This window comes from Prionailurus viverrinus, chromosome B4, assembly GCF_022837055.1.
Source record: "Prionailurus viverrinus isolate Anna chromosome B4, UM_Priviv_1.0, whole genome shotgun sequence".
Lineage (NCBI taxonomy): Eukaryota > Metazoa > Chordata > Mammalia > Carnivora > Felidae > Prionailurus > Prionailurus viverrinus.
Genome location: NC_062567.1, coordinates 74,055,590 through 74,077,165, shown reverse-complemented (window position 1 = coordinate 74,077,165; position 21,576 = coordinate 74,055,590). Strand labels below are relative to the sequence as shown.

General features: G+C 40.1%; 1 protein-coding gene across 5 annotated transcripts in view; it reads left to right on the top strand.

Moving 5' to 3' along the window:
- LIMA1 (LIM domain and actin binding 1) overlaps window positions 1–21,576 on the top strand; it is an 85,835-nt gene that overhangs the window by 51,624 nt on the left and 12,635 nt on the right. For 3 of the 5 annotated variants that reach the window (XM_047866075.1, XM_047866072.1, XM_047866073.1), the window contains exons 5-8: window positions 12,091–12,178; window positions 13,400–13,548; window positions 16,317–16,424; window positions 20,997–21,054. In XM_047866075.1, the coding sequence (XP_047722031.1) occupies window positions 12,091–12,178; window positions 13,400–13,548; window positions 16,317–16,424; window positions 20,997–21,054 (403 nt within the window). The remainder of the gene's footprint in view (window positions 1–12,090; window positions 12,179–13,399; window positions 13,549–16,316; window positions 16,425–20,996; window positions 21,055–21,576) is intronic. The other 2 variants (XM_047866077.1, XM_047866074.1) reach the window with 1 other exon arrangement.

Sequence of the window (21,576 nt, the reverse complement as noted above, 5' to 3'; positions counted from 1 at the left end):
CGCTTGCCCTTTTAATTTGTCTTCCTGTGCCTTTTGTCATTTGTAGCTCTGGGGGGGGGGGGGATTGGGGGGGTGGAATTTCTGCTGAATCTCTCTCCCCTTGGACACAGCTGCAGGCTGAGTGTTAAGGCCAGAGTTTAACATGAAGACTAAGGCGTAGTTGTCTCTTTGCTAGTGGACTCCTTCTCCTCTGAACTTCCTCATCTGTGCCTTCCAACAAATGTTTTCTATCAGCTAAAATCCTCTCCCAGGAAAAATCAATGAGGGTAGCCAGACTAGCTGTAGCCTTCAGGAGTTTTGACTTGCAAATGCACAGGGTTGCATTTTCCTAGGACTGCTAATGAAATTTGATCCTTCGTGTGGATTGCAGACCGGGTACCCAGAGGGAATTACTTAACTAGAAAATGAGTTACATATGCTGGTGACTTATAACACAATCCAGGGGCGGCAGAGCTGGTAAAATTTTCCAGTTTTCTCATACTTTCCTGCATATCTGGCTTTGTACATGGGGATGGTTTGTTACAACAGTCATTATAATGAAATAAACAGATTTGACAGGAAGCAAAGCCATCATTTTCTCTACATTCCATCTAGATGGGAAAGCTGACATTTTTTAAGCTAAATATTTGGCCCAAATCCCTACATGTGTGAAGTAATGGTATAAGGCCTTCTTTCTGAGACAAAAATTCGAGAACCCGTCCAATAATCTTCAGTTATGTTTGACGTGACTTAGTTTATCTCTTCCCATAACTTGCAGTGCCTGTAGCTTTCCTGACTAGAACAGTTCTTGGATGTTTTAAGGGATCATCTATTTAAAGGATGTAGTAAGAATTTTGAAAGGTTTGCAAACCTAGAACCCTTTCCTCTGCATGAGTTTTAGCTCTATTTTAACACTGGAACCAGTTGGCAAGAGATGTAACCACAAAGCAGTTTTATGACTTTTCTTAAACTCTCATCCCTCTCAGTTTTTAGTCCTCTAGGGCCTGCCAACTCCCTCTTTCTCCTTTATGGTCTTAATAAAAAAAAAAAAAAAATTAAATTTAAATGGGAAGAAGAATTTTAAGTGGAAGGGAAAAAAATGTCAGAAATCCTAAACAGAGAGGAAGGGGTTTTTGTTGTGACTCAAAGCACCATTGTAAGTCTCCTCCTCAGAGACCCTGTTAGGGGCAGGACGGCTGATGTCATGCTAGCACACACAATGTCGATTCAGTGCAAAAGCCTGGTGCATGTCGAAACTGGCCTAAGGTAGGAAATGACTGGGATTGCAGCAAACAAAAATGCTGATTATGTGGTAGGATCTGGTGAGAGACTTTTTTCTCATACATGTCTGGCGAGAGATGTGTCAGAACAAGCCTATCATTTTGTGGCTGGTCAGAAGTGAAGAAAGAATCCTCATATAAAGAAAGATCCATCTAAATCTCTAATGGCACTGGACAGCCTGACTGTTAATGGTATAGGAAAAAGGGGGGGTGGTGAGTGTCTAAGTTGACCTGGACTTTTTAGATGGCTTTTAAAACTTCCTGACTAAACAGTCATTTGTCACTTAATGGAGTGCTTAGTCAAACAGAGCTGCCCTCGGTTTTATAGTGGTTTCTAAGCATCATTGTGTTTCATTTACTTTGAAAAGTTTTATCTAATATTTCCAAAAAAAAAAAAAAATGCTAAAGTTTTGTCTACTTTAGCTTGAGGAATAACTAATTAGTTCGAAACTGGATTATGGTTATTGTTAACATGATTTCAGCTTTAACATGGATAAGGCTTTAATCAGGAAGTTACATAATTGGATCTTTGGAAGGAAGCTCTCACAAATATGGTAGGGACACTAGAAATCTTTTTCGGAGCAAGAGCCTGCAAGAAAGAATGTATACTTCAGAGCTAACAAATGAGTACCTCAGTGAGACAAATGAATATAGTAGGGACAAATTGGTTCCATAATTAAATTTTAGAGAACTGGACTGAATCTCAACTAACTAGCTGGGCAGGGGCAGGGAGCACATAGATAATGAAATACATGATCTGTCTAATGTGTTGTCCTAAATCTTTTTATCAGTTATTTACAGGAGACAAAATTAATTGGCTTGACTTCCACTTTTCTTAGTTCCTCTTGTTCCCTTTTGCCCGAGATAGTTTCTGTTCTTGTCCACTTTTCTTCCTGATCTCTCTGCCCTCCTGGTTTTTTCTTTCTCCTTGTGAAAAAATCTCCTCTCTTTCCATGACTCTAAGACGTGAACCCCCAAACTAGGTTCTGATCCTCGGTTCTTACCCCAAGTTTCAGCCTCATATTTCTGGTTGCCTGACAGATCAAACATCTTTCTTTGAATATCCCTTAGGCACTCAAGTTCAAGAAGGCTACAAAAGAATCCATTGTCTTTCTAACTAAAAACCTGCTTTACCCAGGTGTCCCTTAATACATCACCATGTACCAAATCTCTTCGTCTGTGAAAGTTGGGATCAGTTCTTCCTTCTCCGTGTTTCTTCTTCCCAGTCGGTCACTTACTAAGCCGTCTAAATAAGCCTACCCTCTATGTGCTTCTCAAGTATGTGCCATTCTGTCTGGTCCCATAGCATTGCCACCACCTCCCCTGTCAGCTTCTCTGTTCCTTTCTCCCATCCATCCTGTACACCGTTGCTATTTATCTTTCTAAATAGAGTTGTAAATTAGTTTACCCCCTTCATTTTGATATCTCAGGATTAATCTTTATTTAATATTTGGGTCCTCCACAATCTGAGCTCAACCTGCCTTTCAGTCTCTAGCCAATCTTATACTTAAACTCTGTATTAACTCCTCACTCTCTAAATTATTCCTGCCTATCCCCCTGCATTACTGCCTTCTGAAATCTTACTCCTCAAGGTCTATCAAGACTGTGAGGTCTTACCTCCATTTCTGTCAGATAAGTTAAGCAACCCTTCTCATTCTCCTATAGAATTTTCTTTTCACTTCTGTTTGGGCACTTATATCATGCTTCCCCTTAATAGTTGTGTATAAATTTGTATACTCCCAAAGTCTATAATTTCTTCCAAAGTAATGATGTTTTTCTTCCCCAGCGGTTAGCACAGTGACTTAGCTCTTAGTGTTTATTTAGTTAAAGGAAGAAACGAAGCTTAGAATTCAAATAGCTTATAAGTAATAAGAATTGATTAAAGGCTTTTCTTCACTTGCTCTCTACCTTTGGTGAATAGATACATTATCCAGGTCAGATGTTTTAGTTGAACGTGATGGTTCTAATTCCTATGAACAAATGAGCAGTGGATGGATTAACATAACCTACCATCATTACTAGGAAAAAGAAACTCCCCAGTGACATATACTGAAGTGGTTTAGCATTTCTATCCTCATGTATATGTTGATCTGGATTTTTGGTAGCTGAGGTACATCTTTTTATGAAAAAGATAGCTGATTAACTAGTCCTAACCAACATTCAGTTGTCATCGGGTTGACATTTGAATCCATAACCTTTAGAAACCAGGATGTGGTTATTCAAAAAATTAAGTGCCCCTTCTTTCATGCCCAGGATGACCAACCACTGTAATGAGCATGTGACAGGCTCATTAAGTCTCACTTCTTTCTGTTTGGTTTGTAACATATTTGGTTCACACAAATCCTTGGCTAGGAGAGTAAAGACCAAATATTTGGATAATATATTTCTACCTTCACAACCTATTTAAATTATTGTCTTTGGCTTGGGTCGATGGAACCAGTTAGGTGTAATACAAGAAAATAAAACTAGGCTATGGATATTCGTTAGTTGTTTTACAAAGATGCAGACTACTGCTTCTTCCATGTAGTGTTTCCATTTTCTAGGAGAGGAGTTAGATAAAGAAAGAAAGGAGAGAAGAGGAGAGAATACCTCCTCACCAAACGTCATTGTTTCCTAAAACACATAAACTCACTCATTTGCTCATTCTTTAAGACTAAACAAGGATGGGAAATAGTAATGAGAAAATGATAAGTTTATCCACAAGTGAAAAGAATTAAAACTATTTAGAAATTTTGTTTCTTTCTCCTTTTATCCCTGTTTATTCATGGTATATATTTTTTTTAACGTTTATTTATTATTGAGAGACAGAGAGAGACAGAGCACGGGTGGAAGAGGGGCAGAGAGAGAGGGAGGCACAGAATCTGAAGCAGGCTCCAGGATCTGAGCTGTCAGCACAGAGCCTGACACAGGGCTCAAACTCCCAAACTGGGAGATCAGGACCTGAGCCAAAGTCGGATGCTCAACCGACTGAGCCACCCGGGCGCCCCTATTCATGGTACATTTTAATGCTTCCACTTAGTCGTATTTTAATTGTGTTAACTTGTCTTATATGACAAAGGCAAAACAGTACATTCAGCTAAAATAGAAGAATCTAAAATAAAAATGGAAGTTTCCCTTGTCCCAGCCAGCCCCCTTTTCATTGTTCACTACTTCTCTCCCTTTCTACTCCTACGCCCTTAAATTTCCCTTAGAATTTCTGTTCCTCTTTTTACCGGGATGACTGTATGAATGGCTGGCACCAAAACACCAACAAAAGCTGCACTTGTTAATGGGAGAGTAAAACCATCCTTCTTCAAACAGCCTAATATTTTTGTGGTTTTTCTTCTTGTAATTTCCTGGAAGCAACATTGGTATCTTGTTCACCTTTATGTATCTCTGGTACATGACAGTATATATGTGTTGGTGTAGTGGAGCAAGCCCTTGAGCAAATAAGGTCAACAAACTAAAGTTCATTAGATGTTTTATCCATAGCCAACCAATCTATAATCTACCTCAAAGAAATAATTTATGTTTGCCTTCTTGAAGGATGGGTAGGTGTCCATAGGGAATCTACAGTGTTATAAAATTATCCATGACATTTAATTTTCTCCTTTCTTGGGTAACAACTGCATGTGTTCTTTTATCCACTTAATGTTATCTTAATAACATTTTTTGTCTGCTTTCTTAATGTCTTTTCTTTTTTTAATGTTTACTTATTTTTGAGAGAGAGATCGAGTTGAGTGGGGGAGGGACAGAGAGAGAGAAGGAGACACAGAATCTGAAGCAAGCTCCAGACTCTGAGCTGTCAGCACAGAGCCTGATGCGGGGCTCAAACCCTTGAACCATGAGATCATAACCTGAGCCAAAGTTGAGCACTTAACTGACTGAGCCACCCAGGTGCCCCTTCTGCTTTCTTAATGTCTTCAGTAAGTCATTTGAAATTATATTCCAATAAGAGGAAAAGAGACTTGAATAACTGTCCATACACTATAGGGTCTAATGTAGTCGTCCAAATGTTGGGGAGTATATCCTTAATTTGCTTATCAGCAAATCATAAATCTTAAATTGACCCGACATTAAGCCTCCAATAGATACATTGCTAGAGCTTTCAATATGGATACGGTAACTGGTTTTGTTAAATAAACACAAGAATTATCTTTGGTTTTCTATCAGTGCCATCTTTCTCATATTAAAAGTAATTTTTTGCCCATTTATTGTAGTCACCTATGCTTTATAGCTTCTTTTATAATTTCAAAATGTAAGTACACTGTAAATACAAGTGTTATTTTAACTGACCTCTCTTTATAGTGGATTATTTCTCATGAAGACCTCACACCGGTGTAAATTAAGTTTTATTTACCCTTAATTAGTAACTCATTAATTCTTTCATCTTTTGTGGTAAGGTAATAATGGATCCAGGTGTAAAGACGCCGGTCAAGGAATGCTGATATTTTTCACTATGGCTGTCCTTGATGTACCAACTAGAGACCAGTCATCTCTTTCCTGTTTACTTTCAGGCCAACTAATTACTTACTGGTTTCTAGCTGGTTTCATTATAATAAAACATGTTGAGAAGTTAAAAACATGTTGAAAAGTAATGTCAGAGGAATGGAACATTCTATTTGCAAGGTTGGCTGCATTAGAATTTGAAGTAGCCAGAAAGACTTCATTTATGCCCCAAATATGATATCATACCTTTCTGGTATCAGACTCACTCCTGGATTGGACAGTATAGGTGTGTATACCCGGATGAATATATTAGTCATTTCCTCTAGCCTTTTAACTCACTGATGAGTTACAGTGAATGAAGAGTCCCTATCAAAATCTTTTTTTTTTTAATTTTTTTTTTTCAACGTTTATTTATTTTTGGGACAGAGAGAGACAGAGCATGAACGGGGGAGGGGCAGAGAGAGAGGGAGACACAGAATCGGAAACAGGCTCCAGGCTCCGAGCCATCAGCCCAGAGCCTGACGCGGGGTCGAACTCACGGACCGCGAGATCGTGACCTGGCTGAAGTCGGACGCCTAACCGACTGCGCCACCCAGGCGCCCCCCTATCAAAATCTTTGACATAGGGACCCCTGGCTGGTCAGAGGAGTGTGTGACTCTGGATCTCAGGGTTGTGGGTTCAAGCCCCATGGTGGGTGTCAAGATTACTTAAATAAGCAAAACTTAAAAAAAAATAAAAATTTTTAAAAAATGTTTCACATAAATCCTAGAGCCATAAGGGACTGTAAAGTTATTTAATCCAGCTCACTGCTGTCAGTTAGGATGTTAAAATCCCTAATTTACAGATGGAAACAGGTAAGGTCAGAGAAGTTTACTGATACACCCAATGTCATTTGGCTAATTAATGTCAGAGTAAGGACTGAAATTGTCTAGTAACATCTCTACCATGTAACAGTATCTTCATTAATATTGTAGTAACTGTTTATTAGATAAAAACAACTGGCCATGGCCTTACTTATCTGAAATCTAAGGAAACCAGGAAAAAATTTAAATATATCAACAGTTGTATCCTCAAAGACTTTAGCTCTCTATCTTCCCTCTTCCCACGCTTTATAGTCTCATAACTGAATTTAAAATTTTTTAAGTTTATTTATTTATTTTTAGAGAGAGAGCATGAGCAGGGGAGGGGCAGAGAGAGAGGGAGAAAGAGAATCCCAAGCAGGCTCCACACTGTCAGTGTGGATCCCAATGCAAGGCTTGAACTCATGAACCCAAGAGATCATGACCTGAGCCAAAACCAATAGTTAGACACTAAACTGACTGAGCCACTCAGACACCCCTTGTAACTGAATTAGAAGCCTCAGGGCAATGAAGACAAGAAACATGCTGGAATGCAAGAGATTTCAGGGTGCTTGGGTGGCTCAGTGGTTTGAGCATCAGACTCTTGATTTTGGCTCAGGTCATGATCTCATGGGTTTGTCAGTTCAAGCCCTACATCTGGCTCTGTACTGACAGTGTGGAACCCTCTTGGGATTCTGTTTCTCTCTGTCTCTCTCTCTCTGCTCTCTGTCTCTCTCTCTCCCTCCCTCTCTCCCTCTCTCCCTCTCTCTCTCCCTCTCTCCCTCTCTCTCTCTCTCTCTCTCTCTCTCTCTCTCTCACACACACACACACACACACACACACACACACACACGCACACACACACACAGTAAACAGAAGAAGAAAAAGCCAAGTAAACCAGGAAAAACCAGTAACTTTTATCAGGAAAAAATAATAAAACACCTGTGCACAATGATATGCTATCACTGCATGACTAGTTTTTACATGGTTTTAGTCCCTGTGTGCTGTTTTGTGTGCTTTATCTTTTGTTTGGTCTTTTTTATATTGACTTTTCTATGTATCTTCCTAGTTCATGTGGTTCTCCGTTTATAGCAATATAGTATTTCATTATGGTTTAATTATGCCCCAGTAATTAGATATTTTTCGAGCCTAATAAAAAACTCTAAGCATCGTGGCAGAAACATTTTGTTTTTAGTTATTTTAGGGGGAGGGCTATATTACTAAAGTGGTATTCTCATGACCAAAAGTATATAATTCATTAAACATTCTTCTTACATATTCTCAGCTGTTCTCAAAGATTGTACTACTTTATAATACTATTAGCATAGCCTAAGAACATATTTAATTCTCTAGCACCTTGTCAGCATTTGATTTTATCATTTTTATCTATTTATATTAATAAATTACTTCTCCTTCCTTTTCTTTTTCCCCCTAATTGTAAGAATATACACATAGTTGGGGCGCCTGGGTGACTCAGTTGGTTAAGCATCCAACTTGGGCTTAGGTCATGATTTCGTGGTTCATGAGTTCAAACCCCATGTTGGGCTCTGTGCTGACAACTTAGAGCCTGGAACTTGCTTCAGATTCTGCCTCTCTCTCTCTCTCTTTCTCTCTCTCTCGGCCCCTCCCCCGCGCACACTCTGTCTCTCTCAAAAATAAATAAACATTAAAAACATTGTAAAGAATATACACATAGTTTTTGTAGAATGCTTAGAATACAGAAAATATAGAGAAATCCCACAACCTGGATGCAACTGCTCCTTCTATATATTATTGTTCTACTTAAAAGATCTTTATTTTTTCTGTTTTTTTTTTCTACCTGAAGAAGGCAATGTTTGTCTCTCAGTACTTTGAGAAATTAAGGCTAGGTTTTGTCTACATGCTATGGATAGTTCAGCAAAGTCCTATTTTCCCTAAAGGCCATCCTTCCTCTACCCTTGACTTTCAGGGATGAGAGTCTGAAGGAAGGTCAGACTTGAAAGGTTGAAGAAAGTGGTTGAGAGAGGTAGAAGGTAAATTATAAAGTGTTGAGAATCAACTTTAAACAGAATTTTTCCTAAAAATTATGGGGATAGGAAATCCTGCATTTTACTTGATATTTGAGACCTCACTTACTATATTTCTTTAAGAAAATTTTCCAGAGAAAAGAAATTCTGCAGACCACTAGCTAAAAGCCCTAAGCTCTTGTTCTCCTAAGGGTACGTGTTGATACATTTGGTTTAGGGATTCTCAGTGACTATTTAAAGAGGCGTTCCCACTAATGAGAGTTACTATAGTCAGCTGACAGGAAGGAGGACTTGTGGGTTGGGGGGAGGCCAAGCCTTAGGAAATTCCAGAAAGTCTTAAAGTGTCTTGTCTTTTCTCTCTTCTCTTAAAAGGCTCCCTCAGGCATCTGAGTAAACAGGGCTGAAATGTGATAGAAGTGTGTTACAGAAGAGTATTTCAGTATCAGAATTCCTGGGTTTGTGTGTGTGTGTGTGTGTGTGTGTGTGTGTGTGTGTGTGTTTCTACTTCCTTGAGAAATATTAGAGGAAACTCCTCCTTCTTCCTGTACCTCAAATTACCACTTATAAAATGAGGATCATAAAATTCATCGTAAATGCTTCTGAGTTTTTGTTATTCTTTAAAAAAAAATTTTTTTTAACGTTTATTTATTTTTGAGACAGGGAGAGACAGCATGAACAGGGGAGGGTCAGAGAGAGGGAGACACAGAATCTGAAACAGGCTCCAGGCTCTGAGCTGTCAGCACAAAGCCCGACGCAGGGCTTGAACTCACGGACCGCGAAATCATGACCTGAGCCGAAGTCGGCCGCTCAACCGACTGAGCCAGCCAGGCGCCCCGAGTTTTTGTTATTCTTAATATTTGAAGGATTTGGAGGTGAAATGGTATCAAAAGAAATGCTTCGTGCTTTGCCTGGAATCTCATTAAAAGCTTTCCCATCTCAGAGCTGTGGTCCTCCTCAGAACCAGCATCAGTATAACTTTGATTTCCAGAGACATTTCTATTTCTTCTTTAAGACCAAGTGGCTTTGCACAGTCACTTTTTTAGTATTTGGAAGAAAACAATTCCAAGTACTGATACCCTCATGAACCTGAAGGCTTTAAAAAAGAAAAAGGCTCTTGACTTCATTTAACCTGAAGGTTTAAATTAAAAGCGAGCAAAGATGGAAAATATTATGTGCCTAAAACCAAAGTAAGCCTCTGCCCTGGCAAGGCATATGTCCTGGTTCTAAATGAGCTTGCTGCCAGTTATGCCAGTGCAGGGACTCTGCAGGAGGCAGAGAGGGACTTGACCATGAGCACAGACTGAAAACAGCTCTCTGCAGGTTGCGGCAGATAACACATACTCTTAGAATTGAACTTTACCTTTGACAGCATGTAAATATTTGAAATATTGCTTCAGTATTAAGGATTCAGAGCCTGTTCCCTTTTGGTTAAAAAAAAAAAAGTGTGTTTGCAGGCTCTCTCCCTTTTTTGAGCCCGGAAAATTCTTTTATAATACCCATCTTACAGTGAAGCAGCATTCAGAATAAGTCTTTGGAATTTCCTTTACTTTAATTATCTGCAAATGAACAATGTTTTGAAGATGAAAAAACGTGGATGGGGAGGGTGTCCTGCCAAACTTATCTGTTTGTTTGGCTGATGATGTTCATTATCTGTTGTGTCATGTAAGTCACATGGGTGTGGTTGATGTTGGTGCAGCTTACCTGAGTATGGTGTGGCAAGGTTAGAGTTGCTATCTATTATTTTATTTTTTTATCAATTCATAATGTTAATAAGCAAAGCCGACTGAAAATAAATGATATTAAGTGTATGTTGAATTTACAAGAAACTATTGTCATTGCTGTGGTACAAACAAACCAGCCTGTGGCTCTGATTTCTGAAGCGGCATGTTTTCTGTCTCAGTGGAGGTGGGGGAGGATTGAAAAAATGATAGTTCACAGTCTCAAACTTTACTGTTGACTTGATTAGCCCATTGAATGTAAAGGTTTAATAGCGATTTACTAATGTTGAATTCAGAAGAGTGCTAAGTGTTTTACTCTTATCTCCTGTCATACCAGATTTCAGATATCTTTCCTACTTCAAGTTATCTGGAAATAAGTTGAGATTTGAATGATAGGATCTGGTTGAAGGCTCTCATTACAAGCTGAATAAACATGACATACCCTCTGTGTACCATGTCTGGGAACATTCTGTGACACTAAATGGCTTTCTCTTGAGTTACTTTTCCAGGCTTAAAAATTATAATTTGTAACTTTAATTAGAGATCTACCCTAGATGTGAGAGATATAAATGTAGTAATTTATAGGAATCACAAAATAACGTATTAAAAAAATCTGTACCACCCACTTTTCCATTTAAAAAACAAAAAACATGGTCTCTGCCAGGGACACACAATAAGCGTTGTAATGGAAGTGTGGCCAGGGACCTTAGAAACAGAGGGAGGGCAACTTAGATTTAGGTAGGAGAGATAAGGTGTACTTCACAGAGAGAAGGTTGCTCAGCCTCCGCCGAATCTTGAAGGAACAGACAACCAGAGGGACAAAAGGGTAATGGGAGAAGGGAACTCATGTATACTATGGACCTCACAGCAGTTTGCTTTTCCTGGAGGGTAAAGAGTGAGGAAGGGAATACTCAGAGAAGGTAGGTAGGTAGGGACCAGATGTAGAATGGGTCTTCTGTGACATACTAAGCACTTTAGATTTAATGTAAGGAGTGATTAGGAATTTTTAAAGAATTTTGAACAAGGGAGTGATATAGATTTATATCGGGGGATAATTACTTTCTATGACTTGGGATAATGGCAGCATCATACAGACTTGATTGGAAGGTATAGAAGAACTGATTAGAAATGTAATGCAGGGGCGCCTGGGTGGCGCAGTCAGTTAAGCGTCTGACTTCAGCCAGGTCACGATCTCGCGGTCCATGAGTTCGAGCCCCGCGTCGGGCTCTGGGCTGATGGCTCAGAGCCTGGAGCCTGTTTCCGATTCTGTGTCTCCCTCTCTCTCTGCCCCTCCCCCGTTCATGCTCTGTCTCTCTCTGTCCCCCAAAAAATAAATAAACGTTGAAAAAAAAAATTTAAAAAAAAAAAAAAAAAAAAAAAGAAATGTAATGCAATAGTCCAAGGAAAAGATGACGATGGGAACCAAGGCAGCAACAGCAAGGATAAAGTGGGAGGGATCGGGGAAACAAAGAGCAGGTAGGTAACAGCCATCGATCCGGACTTAGCAGTTTGGGAGACATGTCAGTATCATCTGGGGCATGAGGATTCACCTCCATGCTGTTTAAATTACTAAGTTTTCTGGTTAAGCTGATTATGCAGTGATGATTACCAGAGAGAATTACCTATATACAGTTACTTATTTTTCCCTGGGCACCTGTGAATATGTACCGCTTCATATTTATAATGCTAAAAACACATTCTGTGGAATGTAAAAACAAATGTAAAATCTAATTCCTTGTGGATTTTGTTAATAAAAGAGATTTGCAGACCTCTTTTCTGAACATTCATCAAGATTTCCCATCTCCTGTGTAAATCTTATTGCTGGGTTTTGTTTTCCAAGCAGATTCTTCGGACCCAAAGCCGTAGTGCAGGTGGAAGGAGGATCTCTGAAAACAGCTATTCTCTGGATGATTTGGAAATAGGCCCAGGTAAGCAGAGTTCCATGTATTTGAAGTTCCCTAGGAAATACTCATAAGTAGCTATACCTTTTGGTCTCATGCTCAAAGCTTTTAGAGAAGAGTGGCACAAATTAAAAGGAAGTCTGTGGGGTGCCTGGGTGGCTCCGTTGGTTGAATGTCCAACTTCAGCTCAGGTCATGATCTCTTGGTTAGTGGGTTCAAGCCCCGCTTCAGGCTCTGCTGGCAGGTCAGAGCTGGAGCCTGCTTCAGAGTCTGTGTCTTTCTCTCTCTGTGTTCCTCCCTCACTTGCACTCTGTCTCTCTCTGTCTCTCTCAAAATTAAACACATTAAAAAAAGTTTTTTTTAAAGGAAGCCTATTTGTGAAAGCCAAGGTGTACCCTTGTGGGATTACAAGGCAAACAATGCCAGCAGTTTTGGCTTCATGGGCACCTGGGGCTTGAGGGCTGCCATGGATGGGCGGTTCCCTCTGTCAAGATTGGTTATCCTGGGGCACGTGGGCAGCTCAGTCAGTTAAGCATCTGACTCTTGATTTCAGCTTCGGTCATGATCTCAGGGTCATGGAATCAAGCTCCGTGTCGGGCTCCACGCTGTGTGTGGAGCCTGCTTAAGATTCTATCTCCTCTCTCTCTCTTTCTCTCTCTCTCTCTCTGCCCCTCTCTCCCACTTGTGCTCTCTTTCTCTAAAATAAGAAAATGAAAAAGATTGGTTATCTTATATTACTGGTGGTAACAGAATGCCTTGAGAGCATAATTACTATGTTTTGAAAGGGGCATTTACAAGCACTTCACAAAAGAAAAAATTAACAGGCAAATTATCAGCCTCCTGATAAAGAAATGCAAATTAAAATGGCACCCCCGCTTCTTTGTACTTTTTTTTTTTTTTTTAGAGAGAGAGAGAGCACAAGCAGAGGAGAGGAGCAAAGGGAGAGAGGGGAGAGGGAGAGAGGGGCAGAGAGAGAGAGAGAGAGAGAGAGAGAGAGAGAGAGAATCTTAAGGGGACTCCATGCTCAGCACAGAGCCCACTGTGGGCTTGATCCCACGATCCTGAGATCATGACTTGAGCCAAAACCAAGAGTCATATGCTTCACCAACTGAGCCACCCAGGTACCCTTCTTTGTATTTTTAATATAAAGATAATACAAAGAATTATAGTAGCCCAAAATTTAGAATCTGAAAATCATTCAAATCACGTTTTATCTTCTTGTAAAGCACATTATTTGCATGCTTCCAGGTCAACTGTCATCTTCTGCATTCAACTCAGAGAAAAGCGAGAGCAGGCGAAATCTGGACTTACCACGCCTGTCAGAAACCTCCATAAAGGATCGAATGGCCAAGTACCAGGCAGCTGTCTCCAAACAAAGTAGTTCCACCAACTACACAGTATGTGTTCTGTACCATTCATTCATTCGTTCATTCCCTCATCTGGCAAATGGTCACTGAGCGCAGAAACTAGAAATGTCTCCCAGACCCTGACTTGGAGCCCTGGCTCTGTCCCTGGTCCCCAGCCATTCTCTTTTCTTGTAAATCCTACCCTAGCCTCATTCAAAATCCTTACCGTGTTCTAATACTGACTTTGCTTTCCTAGGCCTTATTCCCACCCCACTCATTTTTGTGTGTGTGATGTTATCATCCAGTAATATTGAGAGTTTTCCTGTCTCTTCTACTTAATCTTGCTGTTGTTGCTAAAAAAGTGTCATCTGTTAGTTTTAACAGAAACACTTATTTTTGTTTTTTTTTTAATTTTTGTTTTTTTACATTTATTTATTTTTGAGAGACAGAGTGAGACAAAGTGAAAGTGGGGGAGAGGCAGAGAGAGAGGGAGACACAGGATCGGAAGCAGGCTCCAGGCTCTGAGCTGTCAGCACAGAGCCCGATGTGGGGCTTGAACCCACAGACCGTGAGATCATGACCTGAGCCAAAGTCGGATGCTCAACCGACTGAGCCACCCGGGTGCCCCATTTTTGTTTTTGAGGAAGGAGAGAATACTGGAGAGAAATATAGGATATATTCAACATTAATGTTGTACACTCATCATCACTGTCTAATTCCAGAATATTTCCATCACCCCAAAAAGAAACCCCATATCTGTGTAGTCACTCCCAATTCCCCCTGCTTTCTGTCTTCAATGGATTTACTATTCTGCACATTTTATATAAATGAATCATATAATATGTGGTGCACTTAATCTTTACCTCGTATGATGTAATGATTTTCTAAAGAAATAGTATAGTAGATAAGTAAAGGGGAGGGGGAAATAACAAGATGGCTTGCTCAGTAATCACAAAATTTGTTATTCTAAATAGGATTTTCCATTTTAAACTTTCCTAGACTTAATTGGCAAGCTGACACTACAGAACTGCTTACCAGAAGTTACCTTTCAAATGCCATTTATTCATATATACACATGCATATAGACACCGTACATATGTATATTTTATGTGTATCTTTCAAACATTTGATCCTTCTAAGATTTAAAAATACAAGCTATGAACCTATTGGTGTCCTTTTTTTTTTTTTAAACAAAGTTCGAAGAAGAGCGTTGAATTTTACCTGTTCCTGGGCAGACCGAAACTAGTATCTATTAGAAATCATCACATGTGTTCCAGGAGTGGAGCCTTCTTTTCCTCATATTATTAAGTATGCATTCTCTAGTAGCAGTTACCCGTGGACTCTGTCTCTGGGCAACGAATAATTTCATCGTGATTTTTCACTGTGGTTTTTAGAAGAGAGGATGTGCATAATTTGATAGCAAAGTGGAACACCACAGGCTCATTATTCCCTGAGTGTGAAAATGAGCAAAATTAGACTTAGAAGGCAGGTCAGGAGATAGGGCAAATGGGTGATCTTTGGAGCATAAGTCCTTCCTTTCAAGATTCTGCTGCTTCTCAGTCTTCCTGCTACAAACATTCCGACCAGGTGACTCCCTAGGTGGAAAAACCTGTTCTGTGACTTTTTTTTTTTTAACTCCTAATAGAGTTTATGCATTGCCCATCTCCTGCTCTGTAAATTTTAAGAGCCTTTAGGAATTCTTGTCAAAAGTACATTTTATCTCATCCCCAAAGAATTTCTCAGGCTCCTTACAGAGGATGGCTTTAACTAGGCGCACACTCTCAGGCCGTGATTCTGGAGGCAGGGCTTTGAGATGGGGTCAGAAATGAGTCCTTGGGCTGGCCTGTTGTGTTCTGCAGCTCTGGCCGCCAGCTCCTCACAGATGTTCCTCCAGAGCCAAGTCCCTTAGTCTGGGAGCCCACACCTCAGCCAGCACACTCACACCCTCTTCACTGGCCCCGAGGCCATAAATTGTCTTCTCGCCCTGCCTAAAGAATCGCAAACAACAGAAAGGTACTAGCCTTTCAGAAAGGTGGCAGACTAAAGGTTAGGAAATGTCCATATTCATCTACCACTATATTAACTTTGGATCTAGTCGATAAAGTTCATTTTAATATTTTGCCCCAAGTGTTCTTTGCAAGGAAAAACATGTGATTATGCTTACTCCATAGGACAGTGTTAATGCCTGCTTTTTATATGTTGAGGCTTTGTTCTGAGAAGTAGAATAAGGTATGTCTTTAGTACAATGTATGACTTTGATGCAAAAAAGAAGCATGTTTTTGAAAGTCTCACAAAAAAGGTTGTTTTATGGTATCGTTAAATATAATCTCCGTTTTTATATGTATGCATCATCCCTGTCTCTCTTTCCAGGCCGAGCATTTATATATATGGTCAGTATATTTTCTTAATTATTGGCACTTGGCATTTCCTTTCCCCTGCTCCAGAATGGTCTTTTCTGATAAAACTCACAAGCTTTGCATTCCCACGAGCTCTGCTGCTAGAGGAGTGAATCACAAGAAAACTGTATGCTGGGGGTGGTTTTCTGTGTGTGTCTGTGTTGATATGTCTGTATTCTAATGAGCATCCAGTTTTAGACTAGCGTACAAATATTTAACTCCGAGGTATGTGTCCACAAAGCTGCTTTTGTCATTTCACTAGTAAATGGGTTTTGCCTGTGAGAATTAGGGGGTTGATTTGACCCAAGGCCTCTTAAAAGAACTTTTCTTTTACCATTCCAAGTTTATTTAATAGATGCGCTATGAAGAGCGTAGCGTCGTGAGATTTTTAATTTTAGCTCACAGATTATTTTTATTTTCTAGAATGACTTGAGAGCCAACGGTGGTGAAATAAAAACTCATAAGTTGGAGCAAAAGGAGAATGTGCCCCCAGATCCTGAGGTCTGCATCTCCCATCAGGTTGGAGAAAAGGTGGGTTGAAGAGTCTGATGTCCAGTTGCCAAGGAAGCATGTGTTCTAAATTAGATGCTTAAAATTAGAAACAACCCTAACTGTAGGCTGCAGAGTGTCTGGGAATTTGGTAACAGCTGCCAGGACAGATTGTCATTTTTGCAGGTCACATAATTTTAGTCGGGGAACTCTGCAACTTATAGCTGACCAAATAATGAACCTTCACTGGAAAATTCTTTTGCTCAGCAAATGCTCAGATGGCGTAGAGCGAAAGTGATTTTAAAAAATCTGTTTTGAGGGGCGCCTGGGTGGCGCAGTCGGTTAAGCGTCCGACTTCAGCCAGGTCACGATCTCGCGGTCCGTGAGTTCCAGCCCCGCGTCAGGCTCTGGGCTGCTGGCTCAGAGCCTGGAGCCTGTTTCCAATTCTGTGTCTCCCTCTCTCTCTGACCCTCCCCCGTTCATGCTCTGTCTCTCTCTGTCCCAAAAATAAATAAACATTGAAAAAATCTGTTTTGATTAGCGATCCTATCTTCAAAGTATTTGTGTATTCTTAATTTAACACATTTTATGCAAGACCATTTCATTCTTTCACTCAAACTATTTTGAAAGCTAGGCACCATGCTAAGCACAGGAAATACTAAGCTTAGCAACTCAGTGTGAGCAGACCATTCCATGTGGTCTTTATCTGCAAGGAAGCTAACAGAGTAGAAGGGAGATGAGTAACAGGTTGGCTGTTAAAAAGCAATATGCTAAGTGTTGTGAGAAGGCTCTGTGGGGCCATGGAAGCTCAGACTAAGGACGTTTAACCCGACTTCCTCAAGAAGGTGATGTCTGAGCCAAGTCCTGAAGAATATGTGGAAAGAGACCAAGTGAGTAAGGGAAAGGCTAAGTAAAGAATAAGAAGGGCACCCCAGGCAGACACAAACAGAGGTTTGGAAACCAGAGCTCCAAACCAAGATGGCTTGGCTGGAACACAAGGCACATACAGGTAAAGGAGAGACAAATGGAGGGAGAGCCAGGGCGGGTCTTAAAAAGCTCTATATGCCAAGCTTAAGACTTTGGAAAGAGTCCTGCAGAGGTGGAAAACGACGGGAAGATTTTAAGCAAATCATATTTGCATTTTATGCAGCCATCATTAGATGAATGGCTTGGTCGGAGTAAGTCACAACATTTATATCAGGTGAATTTATAATTTTCTCTGCCAATCCATTACCCAATTTCTTTTGGCTTTTGGTCAATGTCAAATGTTAAGTTAGATGAGGAGAAAGAGCTTTCAAATATATTACAGTGATTAATTTTAGGAGAAAAATCATTGTTTCTGTTACACATATTGATAATCTTGAGGCCATTCTTCCAAAAGGTGAAGAGATCATTAAAATGGATTAAGAGCAATAGTTCTCAAATTTATTTGACTATAAGAGACTTTAAAAAGTTTGATGTGGGGCGCCTGAGTGGCTCAGTAGGTTGGGTGTCCGACTTTGGCCCAGGTCGTGAGTTGGAGCCCTGCATTGGGCTATGTGCTGACAGCTCAGAGCCTAGAGCCTACTTCAGATTCTGTGTCTCCGTTTCTCTGCACCGCCCCCACCCCCACTTGCGCGCTCTCTCTCTCTCTCTCTCTCTCTCTCTCTCTCAAAAATGAATAAACATTTTTTTAAAAAGTGTGATGTATTGACAGAACACCAACAGAAACTTATGAAACACACTAAGTAGGTGCACAGGAAAATGGCCTCAGATTAATGGCTACAAAATATGAATCATATTATAAAATGAGAAATAAATTAGAAAAATTAAATCACTTTATTTGACAAAAACATATTGCAAATGTATTTTGAAATAGTAAAACAGAATACTTAGCAGTAGTGTATTTCATAATCATAAAATCCAGTAAATTACACATGTCCTTGCAACAGTGGGCTCATGCATTAGTCCCATGAGTCCCATGCCATGTATCAAATGAATTCTCTTATTAGACTACCTGGTTTTCCCATTTTTAAGTGGGAGATTATGTCTTAAGAATAACTGAGTTGTGGCATTTGGGTGGCTCAATTGTTTAAGCATCTGACCCTTGATCTCAGGTCTTTTAATTGTTTTTTTAAGTTTGTTTTGAGAGAGAGAGAGCAAGAGCAAGCATGAGCAGAGGAGGGACAGAGAGAGAGGGAGAGAATCCCAAGCAGGCTCCACACTGTCAGTGCAAAGCCCAGTACAGGCTCAAACTCACAAACTACGAGATCATGGCCTAAGCCGAAGTCAGATGCTTAACTGACTGAACCACCCAGGTGCTCCTTGATCTCAGGTCTTTATCTCAGGGTCGTGAGTTCAAGCCCCACGTTGGGTGTACACATTACTTAAAAGTAAAATCTTAAAAAAAAAAAAAAAGAAGAAGAAGAACTGAGTTAAAATGTTACATACTATAAAAAAGAAATTTAAAGGATGCCTGGGTGGCTCAGTGGGTTAAGTGGCATACTCTTGATTTCGGCTCAGGTCATGATCTCACACTCCTGGGATTGACTCCTTAGTTGGGCTCCATGCTGGGCATGGAGCCTGCTTGGGATTCTCTCTCTCTTCTGCTCTCCTACTTGCTCTTTCTCTCTCTTTCTCAAAATAAATAAACTTAAAAAAAATTTTTAAGAGAAAAATATTCCCAGCATTGAAATCCCCCCATCTACCCTAGGAACATATAATTTGAGAAATGGTCATCCGGAAAATAATGCTTGGATTGTCCCTAATCTGATTTTGTGTTTCCTTCTTGATGGTCTTCACACTGATTTGAAACTGGAACTCTGAGTCGAACTGGAGGATCAAAACATTTTAATTATAGCCTAAAAGGCATCAGTGCAACTAAACCATGAATTGAGGAGTGGGTGGGAAGGAAAGGAGATAAAGACAGTAGTACATAATCTTCACGTACCGCACTGCAGGTTCATAAACCCATAAACCCATGGCAAATTCATAACATTTTTCAGAGCCTTGCTTACCTTTCAGCTGTTCGCCCAGCTTTTGTTAACCAATACCTAAGAACGATTGGAACATCAGCTTGTTAAAAAAGGACACTAGGTGCACTTGTCTGAAATAGAATATTTTGTCAAGGTATTGTTCTTCCCTTTGTCCTCTTGTGATCAAATCTGTGCTTCTCTTTAATGAAATGTTTGAGCAGAAATCTCACATGCTCTCTCCTGGCTGTTCCTGTAGTGAAGTCAGCTGGTTGGGCATGTGCAATGATGTCATGATTGGCATTAACTTTACCCTGCACGTTCAAGGTGACCAAAATTAGAGGTGAGAGAAGAACATCCTGAGATGGATGCACCTACTAATTAACAGGAATTGAAGAGCTTTTAGTTTCTTTCATTATCATTAAATGACATAATGCATGTAAGGTGATTATTCCAATACCTGGCACATACTAAATGCTCAGTAAATGTTAGCTGTTATTACAGCGGTTTGTTCTATCCCATGTCAGAATTTCTGTAATGAAAACAGAGTAATGAGAAAAAACAACCTTGCTATAAATTCAGGTGCAGTCAGCCAATGACTCAATCTGCATTGTAAACTTACTCAATAGAAACACTCAGCATTGCCCATAAAATCCCTGATATCTGAATGAAAGACTGTTACAGGCAGACTCCACATTGGTCACCTATTGGCCCTTCGTGATTTTGGGTGTGAAGGAGGATACCAGAAGTCCTGGGACACCAGAAAGGAGAGGGAGAGCTCATAGAAAGTTTTTATTTAAATTTGATGGCTTCCTGGGAAGAGATCTGTACCTATGCACAAGATCTGCCATTTTGTTAAACACTGCTGTTTTGAAACTGGGATTAAGAAGGAAGGGGCTCCCAGGTGCCTCAGTCGGTTAAGCTTCCGACTTTGGCTCAGGTCTCTATCTCATGGTTTGTGGGTTCCATCTCTGTGTCAGGCTCTGTGCTGACAGCTCAGAGCCTGGAGCCTGTTTCGGACTCTGTGTCTCCCTCTCTCTCTGCCCCTCCCCCACTCTCACTCCTCACTTGCTCTCTCTCTCTAAAATAAACATGAAAAAACAACAACAACAAAAAGGAAAACTAACCTTGAAGAGAATACCAGAGGTTGGTTTTAGGTAAATTTGTTGTTTAGCTATCAAAGTGTCTTCTGTACTGGCAAGCTTGTTTCAGCTGAATGTATCTGGTTGGGAAATTAGCAATGAGGAAGATAAAAGAATAAGAATAGTTCCTAATGTAAAGACTCCATCTTGGCTTGGGGAGAGTTATAGTTATATGGTGAGAAGCTTTATTCTCTCTGATAGAGGGTTTTGTTTTGCCCTTTTTTTTTTTTTTTGACAGTAGAAAGATGTGGTTTAGAAGTTCTTTTATAAAGGGAGATGATGCACACTTGGCAGTTGAGTGCAGTCTGTTTCTCCCGTTACTCTGTAATTGAGAGGCATGTTAATATCCTCATAAAAGACATTTTGCTGCCTCTTGTTTAAATGCTCAGCTGTTCTGAGGCCCGTTATTTCCCCCAGGCAGCCAGTGACTGACTAGAGTCAGCAGGTTTTTATGGCATTAACAGCAGTTTGCTCTTTTATTTTTAATGTGATTCTTAATCCCCCCTCCACCCTTTTTGTAGGTTTCTGCAACTGAGAATAGCCTGGCAATCCGTCCCACCCCTGCTGAAGATGACTCCCGTAAGCATTTGTTCTCAGATCTGGAGGATGAGGTTCTTATTCTGTGTTCTGTATTTGGTCCGGGGATGTCTCCAATGCTGTCAGTGCTGAGAATGTGATATATTAAATCCAGTAATTTAGCTGATCAAATCTTTCATTTGGTTTCAAGGACTGGTGCTTGTCTACCCTTCACACATTCCATGGCTTAGGGAGAAGTTAAATTCGATATGATTAACTTGAGGCACTGAATACTTTTGGTGCTTCTCTCATTGAACTTACCCTACCTTTGGCATCAAATCTTTTCAGGGTTAAAGCTGCAAAAACTAATTTTGAAGTTTCATTTTAATAGGAGTTTGGCCAAGAAGGATTTTATTCATTTACAAGGATAAAGAATTGATATTTGGGTAACCTTTTAAACATATCTTCCTCTGCTTATCTAAATGTGTACCATATTCCACCCTCTAGCTAGATTCTAGAGATTTTCCTGCTGGTGCTGAATTTTTATCACCTTTTCATCCTATTTTAGAGTCATTTTGAGCCTCA